This window comes from Trichechus manatus, unplaced genomic scaffold (assembly GCF_000243295.1).
Source record: "Trichechus manatus latirostris isolate Lorelei unplaced genomic scaffold, TriManLat1.0 scaffold00262, whole genome shotgun sequence".
In the NCBI taxonomy this organism is placed as follows: Eukaryota; Metazoa; Chordata; class Mammalia; order Sirenia; family Trichechidae; genus Trichechus; species Trichechus manatus.
Genome location: NW_004444198.1, coordinates 374,642 through 389,290, shown reverse-complemented (window position 1 = coordinate 389,290; position 14,649 = coordinate 374,642). Strand labels below are relative to the sequence as shown.

Below are 14,649 nucleotides of genomic sequence, written 5' to 3'. Positions count from 1 at the left end.
TAACCTGAGATATGCAGATAGCACAACCTTGCTAGCAGAAAGATGACTTGAAGTACTTAGTGATGAAGGTCTAAGATTACAGCCTTCAGTATGGATGACACCTAAACAAAGAAAATGAAAATCCTTACAACTGGGCCAAAAAACATCATGACAAATGATGGACTGTCAAAGAGTTCACTCTTCTTGCATCAACAATGTCCACGGAAGCAGCAGTCGAAAAATCAAATGACGTATTGCACTGGGCAAATACACTGCAAAAGGCTTCTTTAAAGTGTGAAAAAGCAAAGATGTCACTTCAATGATGGAGTTGCACCTGACCCAAGCCATGGTCTTTTTAATTGCCTCACAGATGCATGTGAAAGCTGGACAACAGGAAGACCGAAGAACTGATGCATTCGAATTGTGGTGTTGGTGAAGAACACTGAATACACCACGGACTGCTAGAAGGAATAAATCTGTCTTGGAGGAAGTACAGCCAGAATGCTACTTAGAAGCAAGGATGATGAGATTTCGTCTCACTTACTTTGCACGTCATCAGGAGCAGGAGCGGATTAACCAGTAAGCAAGGTGTATACTTACTAATCTGTAGTGAACAATTATACCTGTTTTTCACATTTCCTTTGGTGAAAACAGGTGAAATTGTTCACTACAGATAGCAAGTATGCACAAGTAAGCCCGTGTGTACCTTGCTTATTGGGTAATCCAACCCTAAAGGAGGGACCAATCGCTGAAGAAAGACATCATGCTTGGTAAAGCAGAGGGTGAGCAAAAAAGAGGGAACCCCTCAGTGAGACTGACTGACACAGTGGCTGCAACAACGGGCTCAAACACAGCAAGGATTGTGAGAATGGCACAGGACTGGGCAACATTTTCTTCTGTTATACATAAGGCTATGAGTCCCAGTTGACTCGATGGTACCTCACAGCGACATGGAGATTCAATTTTGAAAATGTGAAATAAACAAAGGAACTGTAGCCAACAAAACACGTGTGTGTACATTACCATGAAAACAAGTTATTTTTCAGAAGGAATTCTTTAATCATAATTCAGAAATTTATGCCTTACAAAAGCATTTTATAGAAATGGTGTCATTTCTGAGGTATCAGGAAAAATACACTCATTTTTTTCTGCTTCAGTTGCTAAAGTCACTTTCTGTCCATTTCATTACTATCACCATATTCTTGGTTAAGAAATCCTGAAGATGACCCAATCCCAGTGGACAGAACACAGAAAGAAGCTAGATGTGTCTAATGTGCAACTTGCTTTTCTTCAAACATCTCTTCTGCTAAATTATTAAGATCTTTAAAATTCCTAGGGTTATTCTAAGAGACAACCAACAGCAGCATTTCATTGTAGAGCATAAAAGACCTCAAGAATATCCTTCAGTTGAAAACGAATGGGGGTAGATTCTGTCACAACAAATAAAGTGTAGGTTATCTTCGAAGGCATAATTTTATTGTATTCAGTACTAGGAGGAAGGTAATCTCAATATATGCATTCTTTTTCTCCTTTGTTGGAATCTGTAAACACAGCACCTTGCTGTATGCAAAAGGCTATCTTACATCTTAGTAAAAGGTATTTTTTGGTGTGGTACTTTTAAAGGTTGGTTCTGCTATTATCCTTGAACAAACTTAAGTCCCTCACCTAAGCCATTTTTCATTTCAATTATTACTTGGCTGCATAAACACTTTTCATCCGTTATATAAGCTAAATCTCAGTCCTAGCTCCCTCTTCGCCCTGTCAACACATCCTACGTAAATATGGACACACAGATCAGGTTTGGGGAGCTGTTCTCTCATACCTCATAAAATGCAGAAGTGAATTAATCCAAATTTTGCTGTTCATGAAATGGGGTTCAGTATATATATAGTCTTAATAATTTAACAACATATACTACTACATTCTGTTAACCTGCTATTAATAGTCCAAATAACCTATTACAGATGTCCCTTTTTAAGCTCTTTGTAACTTCTTAAGGACTAGGTTAGCAATGTGCTAGCAACAGCATTTTTGCAACATTCCAGATCCCCTATCTTCAGGGAATTTTTTTTACCTTAGAATTTTCAAAGCATTCATGGGCAACATCTCATTCAATATAACTGGATAAGAGTAACTTGATTACAAAACTGGATGACAATACCACTAAGTGGACTGAACAAAAGATGGGTACTCAGAAAAAAAATTTCTAGTCTGAAGGAATTATTAGTGACTTCTAAGAACCCACAATTTATTCCCCAATGGAAAATATACCCTGTAAAATGTGAAAAGTAAATTGTTTTAGAAGAATTCCATATAACACAAGGTGTTAAAACACAGGCATCGCCTGAACTAGTTAAAAAAAAGAAATTTGTTAATATTTTAGCATTTAGTATCTGTAAAAATGTGAATTATTTAATAAACAAGCTAAAACATGTTAAATGAGTTTACATTTGAAAATGTCAGTCTGAAATAGTGCATTCAACAGTTTCAGGAGACAAAACTGATCTGCCCAATTAAGAGCAGTCTTTGTATCACAGCAGCACAGCTTCTCACTCCCTCACTACCCTCTAGCCCTAAAAGAAAAGATTCCAACCACAGCACATTGAGAAACTTTTCCAAAGAATGATTAGATGTATAAAACGTAAACATTTTTTCCCTTTAAACTATTTTCTAAATTTTGCCCGACTCAGCATTTGATACAATAATCATGCCCAGAAGAAGAGGCCCGACAGGGCTGTTCTTCACACTCAAGACGTTTTCTTGCCTTACCAGATAATTGAAAACAACGACAATCTAAAAAGAGACCATTTCTTCTTCCAAATATTCATTATAGAAGTAGAGCAGTTACAGCAAAAGGAAATAGACACATGCACGCTAAAGCACATCCACACAATCATGAAAACTTTCACGTGACAATGGCTACATTTCCTTCCAAACAGGTAATTTAATACAGTTTTGCTACCAAAAATTCAAGTACAATGCTCAAGCAAGGGTACTGCAATCTAAGGGAAAACGAAGCTCTGATTTTATTATTAAGTAGAAGCTCTGATTTTCATTATTACTCCATAATGAAATTACTATTAGCTCTGAAGCCCTAACACTGGGAAGGTAGCACTGGCTAGCTGAGAAAAAAGGCCTGTTTACACACCCAGGACAGTGAGGAATCTTCAAGACAACCTGATGCCATCTTCTAGTCTCTCAAACCTTTTATCCAGTTGAGAACCAAAAGCTTAGAGTTGCTGCTTGAGAATATTTCATCAATAAAGTTTTAAGGTGTGCTTATTTTCACTTGTCCTCTGAAAGATCAGTTGAAGAGGAAACAAAATCTTGTGTTCTGGGTGATCAACATCAATACACAATTCTGAAAAACAACTGCGGCCATATACATTTGCTTAAATTTTTCTGATTATAACAAGCTTCAGTAAAAATCATTTTAATAGGGTCAATTTTTAAAGGGTTATTTTTCCTTTACATATAACCAATACATCTTATTTACATATGTGTCTTCATTTTAATTTTTCTTCATATATAGTTTACATTTTGACTGGTATACAACTGTTATATACTGTTTTTATAGAAAAGTAGTTTGATAATAGTTTGTCTTCACACTGAGAAGTGAATACAGGTGAAGTCTTAATGAATAACAGAAAGATGAAGACTCAGGACAAACAGCCTGTCTATGGAGACATCTGCCTCGTCTGCATACATTATAGGAGGAAGCAACAGAACACGCAGCAACCATGACTGTAAAGACCTTGAAAAAGAACTCTTGACCATTGCTTAATGCTGCTATTGATGTGAAATTCTCACACTAGGTTCATTTTTTTCCTCTCAAAAAACTGATTTTTCTAGTGATATTTAGCTTTAAAAAGGTATCTTTGGTTCTTTAACCCTCAGAGAACTGGTATATTTGGCAACTAACCACAAAAATAACCAGGAGAATGTATCATTGCCCATAGTCTCCAAAGGGTTAAAGCGCATGAATTTTCTATGACCTATTATAAAAGACACCCTATTCCACTTTTTTCTTAAAAGAAACTTTTTCTTTGGTTTCTTGTAACTTTTCAGTGAGTCTATCCTTCGTTTCTTCCATTTTCTCTGTGAGAAGCTCCTTGGTCTCTTCCATCCTGTCCTGCAGATATTCCTTAACTGGCGGAGGTGTTGACATGTAGCCACGACTTCTCAAGTACTTCACAGTAAAGGATGTTCCTCCCAAAGTCACAGTATATCGGGCAGGTGTTGCAATCTTAAGAAAAAAGCAAACATAGGCAGATCAACACCTGATTATAACCATAATTTCTTAAAAACAAGTTAAAATTCTGGTAATAACCAAGCACTGTAAAACTGCTTCATTCTCTTGCAAGATCACTATAGTAACACCCTACATGGTTTTCCCTCCTAACAAGGGATGCATCTTCTGTAACCTCATCTTATGTTTGTCATTTAGACAACCCAACCAAAAATTATCCAAGTATCAGGTCAACAGAAATGAAGTCCTTAACTAAATACCACTAACAGTAACAAAGGTGCAAGTGTTTCTATTCCTTAAAAACTCTGCCAATCAAACACTTTGGGGGACAGAGTACCGGGGCGGGGGACTGGGGACTATGGTTTCAGGGGACATCTAGGTCAATTGGCATAACAAACTTTTAAAGAAAATGTTCTACATCACACTGGTGAGTGGTGTCTGGGGTCTTAAAAGCTACTGAGTGCCCATCTAAGATGCATCAATTGGTCCCCACCCACCTGGAGTAAAGCGGAATGAAGAATGCCAAAGACACAAGGAAAGTATTAGCCCAAGAGACAGAAAGGACCACAAAAAGCAGATACTTCATCAGCCTGAGACCAGAAGAACTAGATGGTGCCTGGCTACCACCAATGACAGCCCTGACAGGGAACACAACAGAAAGTCCCTGGTGAAGTAGGAGAAAAGTGGGGTGCAGAAGTCAAATTCTAGTAAAAAGACCAGACTTAATGGTTTGATTGAGACTGGAGGGACCCCGGAAGACATGGCCCCGGACTCTCTGTTAGCCCAAAACTAAAACGATTCCCGAGGCCAACTCTTCAGACAAAGATTAGACTGGACAATGGGACATAAAATGATACTCGTGAAGAGTGTGCTTCTTAGTTCAAGTAGATACATGAGACTAATGGGCAGCTCCTGTCCAGAGACGAGATGAGAAGTCAGAGAGTGTCAGGAGCTGGTTGACTGGACATGGGAAATCCAGGCTAGAAAGGAAGAGTGTGCTGTCACAGTATAGGTAGGGAGAGCAACTAGGGTCACATAACAATGTATGTATAAATTTTTGTATGAGAGACTAATTTGAATTGTAAACTTTCACTTAAAGCACAATGATTAAAAAAAAAAAACCTGCCAAATACTTTATTTCCTTAACATTGCTAACGTTCATTGTTGAGATTACTACAAAGTACTTCAAATGGGGCAAGGCATGGGACAAATGTCGCTTTATTACTGAACTGAGTTTAGTTTCATTCCTCTCCCTTATCCAGGTTTCATGCTCCCTACTCATTACAATTGGCCCTGGGTCTGGAATCCATGAGACCAAAAAACAGTAAAAGAGTGAGCAGACATTAGACATGCACAGGTTGAACTATGATCAGGGACTTAAGGACCAAAAATTAAAGAGCAAATGAACTGATCAAAGAGAATCATAAAAACAAAGAGGCTGCACATTCACAGTAGTACTTCTAGCTTACTGTACACTCTTTGAAAGAGCTGTCTGTGCTGTCTCCAATTTTTCTCCTCAGTTTGTTCTGAAACTTCCTCTAACCAGCATTCACCAGCTCCCCTTCTCCACCAAAACTGCTCTCATCAAAGTCACAATGACTTCTATGAAACTAAATCCAATCGGCCCCTGAACAATTAGAACCATTTGATACAGCTTTTCACTCTTTACTCCTTGGAACATTTCCTTTACAAGGTTTCAGGGATTTCACACTTTCGTAGTTTTCCTTCTATCTCACTGGCTACTTCTTTTCAGGCTTCTTCACCAAGCTCTCCGCATGCCTCCAATCCCTAAACATTGTGTGACCCAGAACTCAGTCCCGGGGCCTCTTTACTTCCCTCACTCCCTTGGTGATATCATCCAGTTTCAAATGCCATCTATCATCCATCCATGAAACCTCCTCCCGGAATTCCAGTATATACAACCACCTACTCATTTCCATGAACATGTTCAATAGGATCTCAAACTTAGGATGTTCAAAACTGACTACCTGATCTTCAACTGTCCCTCCCTGCTCCTCTCCAAGTGTTCCCCATCTCAGTAAACGGCAGTTCTATTCTTGCAGTTGCTCAAGCCGAAAGACTAGGAGATAGTTTTGACTCCTCTCTTTCTCTTACATAATTTATATCCAATCCATTAGATAACCCCATCAGCTCTACCTTCAAATCATATCTACAATCCAACTACTTCTTATCCTTCTACTGCTACTATTGTGGTCATAGCCACCTTCATCTCTCACCCAGACTACTGCAATAACCTCAAACCAGGTCTCTCAACTTCTACCCTTGTCCTGCTAGAGTCTGTTTTCAACACAGCAGTCCACTTCGCGGAAAAGCCAAAATCTGTACAGCAGCCCAACCTGACTGAGTGCTCCGTCCCCTCTGCCCTGCTTACTCACTCCACCCTATCTGCTTCCTTGTTATTTCCTCAAATGCTCCAGGCATCCTGCTGCCTCACAACTTCACACTTGGGATGTCCTCACTTTGAACTGCTCTTCCCCAGATAACTGCCTGACAAACTCCTGCACCTCCTTCAAGTCTTTACTCAGACAGGCCTTCTCTGCAAGGTCTTCCCTCTAAAATAGCAATCTTCCCCTGAAAAGAAAACATGCTCCCATCCCTGACTTGCTTTTTCTTCTTAGCACTACCCCTATATAAATACAAACTCACGCACAATATATATGCGTGTGTATACTGTACATTTTTTTTTTCAACTTCATGTTTTTTGTCTCTCTCTTCAGTTGCCTCCCCACCCTACTCCTACTCACTAGAACATAAACTCTGTGAGGGCAGGTATTTTGTGCTTTTAATTAAATCTTTCAGCATGGCACCCGGCACAGAGTGGTAACTCAATAAATTTTTGTTGAATAAAACACCAGGTGCATTTCCAGGAAATTTCAAGTGAGTTAATGAGAGCATCCTAACCACAGCCACAGGCCACACTCACAGATTATTCCTTTCTCATCTTTGCCTCACTGAATTCTGAGGGTTTGCCTTGGTGAAGCAGTGAATATCAATGTTGCTCTATTTGAGAAACTAGGGGTACAGTATATACACAGAAGTAGCTGTCTCCATACTCAAACCTCACAAAGGAAGAGTGTGGTGTAAACACTGCTGACACTGACCCATGCACCTGCACAGCTTCACATTGCAATTCTAGTTCAACCTGCATGCACTGAGTACCTATCTGCCTACAAAGCACAATACCAGGCACAGAGAAATACAAAGATGAAGAAGACATGATTCTTAATGCCTAGGTGCTCATAATCAAAGAAAATAAGCATAAAAACCTACTAACACCCAGACTGTGAGATGAACTCTGAAAGCTACTAACATGCTATGGAACATGGGATAAGGAGCAATTCTAATTAGAGAAATGGGTTAAATCAACATCATGATAGTTTGATTTATCAAGACTAAATTATACCCACTATAATTAGAAACCTGATCATTTATGAATAAGGTTTAATGTTGAAAATGAAAAGTTACGCTTTCGCTATCTAGTCAAAAATACAAAAGAGGAAATTTTCTAAGAGTTACAGGATTCTAATGAAGATGACAGAATAAAACAATGTTCCTTTTGATTACAACTATAAAACTGTAATTCTAGGTATTTTTATATGACAGAAGTAAAATAAAGTGGCATTTAGTTTCCACTTTTTCTACTTATTTTTTTCTTAGGTAGATGGTTCACATAGAACTGCATAAGAATTTGTCAATTGAAGGAGGAGGAGCAAGATGGTGGCATAAGCAGTTGCAAGCTTCCTTCTCCCAAAGCCAGAAGAAAACAAGCAAAAACTGATGAAATTGACAACCCTGGAACTCTGGACATCAGTTGAAGGGTTGGAGGACGAAAGGGAACACTGAATCAAGAAAACAGCAGCATGCAGGTGGCAACAGAATGGAAGTTAACGACACATGTGCACCCTACCCCCTTCCCCAGCTCAGTGTGGCCATCTTGAGGTGGCTGTAGCTGGCATTCCTGGGCCGGAAGACCCAGGTTGAAACAGCATGGAAAGCACAGCAGGGGCTGGAGTTCCTAAGCAGTGAGGTCTGGGTCACAGCAGCATGGTGAGGACAGTGTGGGCCAGAGTTTATGGACAGAGAGTTATGTATCAGAACATCATGGTCAGGGCAGTTGCAGGCTGGAGCCCCTGAGCAGTGATCCTTGGGACAGAGTAGCACAGTGTGCGTGGCATGGGTTGCAGTTCCTGAGCGGTGGGGCCTGGGCCAGAAATGAGGAACAATAACAGAAATGAATAATTCACTGCAGGGGCCCAACAGCAGATATGAATTGGAAGAAGAAAGAATCAGCGAACTTGAATATAAGGTGACTGAGATTATTGAGTTTGAGGAGAAAAAAAAAGATTGAAGAAAACTGAACAAAGCCTAAGGGACCTGTGGAACACCATCAAATGGACTAATATATACGATATGGGAGTCTTAAAGAGAGAAGAGAGAAAGAAAGGGGCAGAAAAAAATCCACAGACTTTAAGTCAAAATCTATTATAAGAGGTAAAGGACACTATATAATGATAAAAGGATCAATTCATCAGAAAGATATAATAATTACAAATATATACGCACTTAGCCTCAGAGCCCCAAAGGATATAAAGCTAACACAGAATTGAAAGGAGAAATAGACAGGTCTACAATAATAGTTGAAGACTTCAATAACAATAAAAGATTTGAACACCACTATTAACCAACTATACCTAACAAGCATGTATAGAACACTCCACCCAACAGCAGCACAATACACATTCTTTTCCAGTGTACACTGAACTATCTCCAGGATACACCATATCTTAGGACACAAGGTAAGTCACAATACGTTTAAAAAGTAAAAATCATACAAAGTATTTTTCTGATCACAAAGAAATAAACAAGAAATAGCAGAAAGAAAACTGGAAAATGCACAAATATGTAGAAATTAAACAACACAATACTAAACAACCAATGGGTCAAAGAAGAAATCAAGAGAGAGATAAAAAATACTTAGAGTCAAACAAAAATGAAAACACAACACACCAAAACCTACGGAATGCAGTGAAGGCAGTACTCAGGGGAAAATTTACAGCAATCAATGCCTACATTAAAAAAGAAGATCTCAAATCAACAGCCTAATGCTATAACTTGAGGAACTAGAAAAAGAAAAGCAAATTAAGCCTAAGCTATAAGAAGAAAGGAAATAACAAAGAGCAAAAATAAAAGAAATAGAAAATCAACAGAGAAAAATTAACAAAACCAGAAGTCGATGTTTTGAAAAGATCAATAAAATCAACTAACACATGGCTAGATGGACAATGAAAAAGAGAGAGAAGATGGAAGTATCTAAAATTAGAAATGAAAGTAGAGACATTACAACAGACTCTACAGAAATAAAAAGAATTGTAAAGGAATAGTATGAACAGCTGAATGCCAACAAACTGGGTAACTTAGAGGAAATGGACAAATTCCTAGAAACACATAAACTCCCTACACTGACTCAAGAAGAAATAGAGGATTCTCAACAGATCCATAAGAGGTGACGAGAATGAATGCATACTCAAAAACCTCACAGCTAAGAAAAATTCTGCCCCAGATGGCTTCACTGAGTAAGTCCACTAAACATTTATAGACATGACTCCAATGCTACTTAAGCTTTTCCAAAAAAGGGAAGGGAACATTTCTTAACTCATTCTGAGTTACCTGCATTACCTTGATACTAAAGACAAAGACACCACAAGAAAAGAAAACTACAGACCAATATTCCTTACAGACATAGATGCAAAAATCCTCAACAAAATACTAGCAAACTGAATCCAAAAGCATATGGATTATATACCATGATCAAGTGGGATTTATTCCACAAATGCAAGGGTTAGAAAACCAATCAATTTAATAAATCATAGTAATAGAACAAGGAAAAGATCCACATGATCATCTCAATCAACAAAATTCAACACACTTTTCGTGATAAAAAGTCTCAACAAGTTAGGAGTAGAAGGGAAATTCCTTAATACAGGCCATTTACGAAAAACACACAGCTAACATCATACTCAATGGAGAAAGACTGAGAATTTTCCCTTTAAGATCAGGAACAAAACAAGGATGCCTACTCTCACCACTGGATTCAACATTGTACTGGAAGTCCTAACCAGAGCAATTAGGCCAGAAAAATAGCTAGATAGATAAATGAATCCAACTTTGGAAGGAAGTAAAACATTTTTTCGCAATGACATGATTCTATACATAGAAAACCCCAAAGATTCCACAAGAAAGCTTAGAGCTAATAAACGAATTCAGCAAAGTGGCATTGTACAAGGTCAAAATATAAAAATCAGTCGTAATTATTATACATTAGTAATGGGCAAGCTGAAAAGGAAATTAAGAAAACAATATCTGCAACAGCATCTAAAAGAATAAAGTACTTAGGAATAAATTTAACGAGGAAGGTGAAAGACAAACACTGCAATCTATAAAATATTACTAAAAGAAATTAATGAAGACCTAAATAAATGGAAGGACATTTCATGTTCATGGACTGGAAGTCTTAATATTATTAAGATGTCAATAATACCCAAAGCAATCTATAAATTCAGCACAATCCTCCATCAAAATCCCAAAAGCCTTCTGTGCAGAAATGGAAAAGCCAATTCTCAAATTTATAAGGACAGGCCCCCCAAAAAACCAAACATGTTGTCATCAATTTTGACTCAAGCGATGCTACAGGGCAGAGTAGAACTGTCCCATAGGGTTTCCAAGGCTGTAATCTTTATGGGAGTAGACTGTCACATCTTTCTCTCATGGAGTGGCTGATGGGTTCGAACCGCTGACCTTTTGGTTAGCAGCCGAGCACTTAACCACTGCACCACCAGGGCTCCTTACATGGAAGGGCAAGGGACCCCAAATAGTTAAAGCAATCTTGAAAGAGAATAATAAAGTAGGAAGACTCACACTTCCTGACTTCAAAACACACTCTAAAGCTACAGTAATCAAAACAGCCTGGTACTGGTATAACAATAGACATGCAGACCAATTGAACAGAGTTCAGAGTTCAGGAACAAATCCATACATCTATGGTCAATAGATTTTTAACAAAGGTAGTAAGTCCATCCAATGGGGAAAGAACAGTCTCTTTAATAAATGGTGCTGGGAAAATTGGATTTATACATGCAAAAGAATGAAGCAGGATCCATGCCTCACACCATATACAAAAAACAATTTAAAATCAATCAAGGACCTAAATGTGAGAACTAAAAACATAAAAGTCAGAGAAGAAAACGCAGGGATATGGCTATGAGACCTATTTTTTAGCAATGGATCAGCTATGACAACAAGAACATGAACACCAAAAGATACAGTAGATAAACCAGGCCTCATAAAAATTAAATACTTTTGTTCATCAAAGGACTTTATCAACTAAGTGAGGTGACAACCTACAGATTAGGAGAAAATTTTCTGGAACCATATATCTAAAAAGTGTGTAATATCCAAAACATATTAAAAAAAACTTCCACAGCTTAACAAGACAAGCCAATCAAAAAATGGGCAAAGGATGTGACAGACATTTCACCCAAAGAGGATATACAAATGGCCAATGAACACATAAATAGATTCTCAACGTCATTAGCCATTAGAGACATGCAAATCAAAACCACAATAAGATACCACTTCACCCCTACTAGCATGGCTATGATAAAAAAAAAAAAAAGGAAAACAACAGGTTTTGGCAAGGATGTGGAGAAACTGGAACCCTCATCCATTGCTAGTGGGAATGCAAAATGATACAGCTGCTGTAGAAAAGTCTGGTGGTTCTTTAAAAAGCTGTACATAGAACTACCATATGACACAGTAATCCCACTCCTAGGTATATACCCAAAAGAACTGAAAGCAGGAACACAGAGACCTGTATACCAATGTTCATTGCAGCATTATTCCCAATAGTAAAAGACAGAAATAACCTAAATGTCCATGACAAAAGACTGGATAAAGAAAACGTGATATATACATACAATGGAATATTACTTAGTCATAAAGAAAAATGAAGCCCTGATACATACCACAATATGGATGAACCTTGAAAACATTATGCTAAGTGAAATAAGTCAGTTACAAAAAGACAAATACTATACAATCTCACATAGATGAAATAGGCAAACAGAAATAGAAACCAAAGCTTTTCAGTGGTTACCAGATGTGGGAGGGAGGGGGCGAGGGATTTATTAGTGTACACACAGTTTATGTTAATGGTGGGGGAATAATTTAGAAAAGGATATCGAAAATGGTTGTACTACATGAAGAATGTAATCAATGTCACCGAATACATGTAAAAATTATAGAATAGGAAAATGTTTTATGTATATTTGTACCACAATGAAATATGTATATACATATATAAATTGGTTATAACCTTGCACCACCAGGGCTCCTTCCTATAAAGATTACAGCTTAGAAAACCCTATGGGGCAGCTCTACTCTGTCACATGAAGTCGCTACGAGTTGAAATCGACTGACAGCAACTAACAGCCCTGGAAATAACCTTTGTCTGATCACAGCAGGTTATGAGTGACCTACCTATTTTTGAGGCACTTTTTCTAAACCAATATATATAATTATATACACACACACACACACACACGCACACACACATTTCTCTCTATATACATAATTTGTTGTGAAAATGAGATTAATATGACTAAATTCTACAATTTACAATGTCTTCTCTTCCAAAATAAAGACCCACAGGTGTAGAAGCTATCTACTTATAAAGACGTTGCCTGAATCCAGGCAACAGTTACAAAGACGATGAATTTCAAAAATAAAACATGCAAAATATCTAGAAACTAAGTCTAACGTTTATAGCATAAAACAACTTGAATTAAACTTTACTATTTTACTTACTGAGAAGATTAGCTATTATAAACAGTAAAATATACGCCAAATTCCACTCATAAGTCAGGTGGCATGTGGATGTCTGAGTAAGGGAAAGTTAATATAATATCAATAGAAGAAACATCAAAAAGATGACAACTACTCTGGAAATAAGTTGTCATTGTGAAATGGTTAAGTGCCCAGTTTCTAACTCACCCAGCAGCTCCGCAGAAGAAAGACCTAGCAATGTGCTCCTATAAAGACTGCTGTTGTTGTGTGCTGTCAAATCGATTCTGACTCGTCGTGACTCTATAGGACAGAGCAGAACTGTCCCATAGGGTTTTCTAGTCTGTAGTCTTCATGGAAGAAGATCACCAGGTTTTTCCTCCCACTGAGCAGCTGGTAGGTTCAAACCATCAGCCCTTCGATTAGCAGCTGAGCGCTTAAACGTTGCATCACCACGGCTCCTTCCTATAAAGGTTACAGCCTAGAAAACCCTATGGGGCAGCTCTACTCTGTCACGTGGGGTCGCTAAGAGTTAAAATCGACTGAAAGCAACTAACAACAACCCTGGAAATAACCTTTGTCTTATCACAACGGGTTATGAGTGACCTACCTATTTTTAAGGCACTTTTTCTAAACCATTTTATTCACATTTTAAATTCTTTTAAAACTTTATTCATTAGATATGTAAGACATGAAATACACTGTTAAATTTCAAAAAAAATAACTACTGGGGTAAAAACGGAGTTTTATGGGGTTAAGTCTGGGGAGTAATCTGTTAATAATAGTACCTACCTTAAACAAGGCATATGCTGTTAGTGCATTTCCACTCTGGGAATTTTTGAGAATGCTGACTATGCTGTCAGGTAACCCAATGAGTTCTAGAAAAGGAATAACATTCACTCCTCTATGAAAGAAACAAAACATAATTTACATATATACAAACTTTTAAGGACAAATATTTTCTAAAGATGATCTGAAAACACCAAAGCCACAATTTGCTGTAACAAATTTGTTTAAAAGTTGATTCTGCATTATTAAGCATTTTAATTTCACTTTGAGTAAACATATTACTTGATATACATTATATGCCCATAAATTTCATCATCAAAAAATAAAATGTGTAACCCTGTTGTGTTGTATCTTACTGTCTGCAACTTCTAGTTTGCTTTTGCACATATGTATCTCTAATTACCATATTAGGAAAAACAGAAACATTTTTATTACAGCAAAATTAACAGCTTTAAGTAACCTAAAAGGATGAGAATTATTTACCCCATCTTAGTTTCATCAACCAGACACTACTTAGAAGGCTCCAACTCAATTTTCAAGACCCAAGATTTTTACTTCTAAAACTCCTTATCAACCTTACAAGGCAATTACCATAAATTACAACAAAGTTTTGAAGGGAGGGAAAGAAGGCAGAGGAAGTCTCCAACCTAAACTGTTAAACCCTGATTTATTTTTTTTCAGTTTCCCCAATTATCAACATTTTGCTACACTGGCTCTTGTTTTTCCTTGCTGTGTGTGTGTGTGTGTGTGTGTGTGTGTGTGTGTGTGTGTGT

The 14,649-nt window shown here is 37.6% G+C and overlaps 1 protein-coding gene across 1 annotated transcript in view; it reads right to left on the bottom strand.

Moving 5' to 3' along the window:
- Positions 1–532: 532 nt before the first annotated feature.
- Positions 533–14,649, bottom strand: part of FAM210A (family with sequence similarity 210 member A) — a 65,398-nt gene continuing 51,281 nt past the window's right edge. The window contains exons 3-4 of the mRNA XM_004389859.2: positions 13,880–13,991; positions 533–4,225 (exon numbers count right to left, since the gene is read on the bottom strand). Coding sequence (XP_004389916.1) covers positions 3,992–4,225; positions 13,880–13,991 — 346 coding nt within the window. The 3' untranslated portion in view covers positions 533–3,991. The remainder of the gene's footprint in view (positions 4,226–13,879; positions 13,992–14,649) is intronic.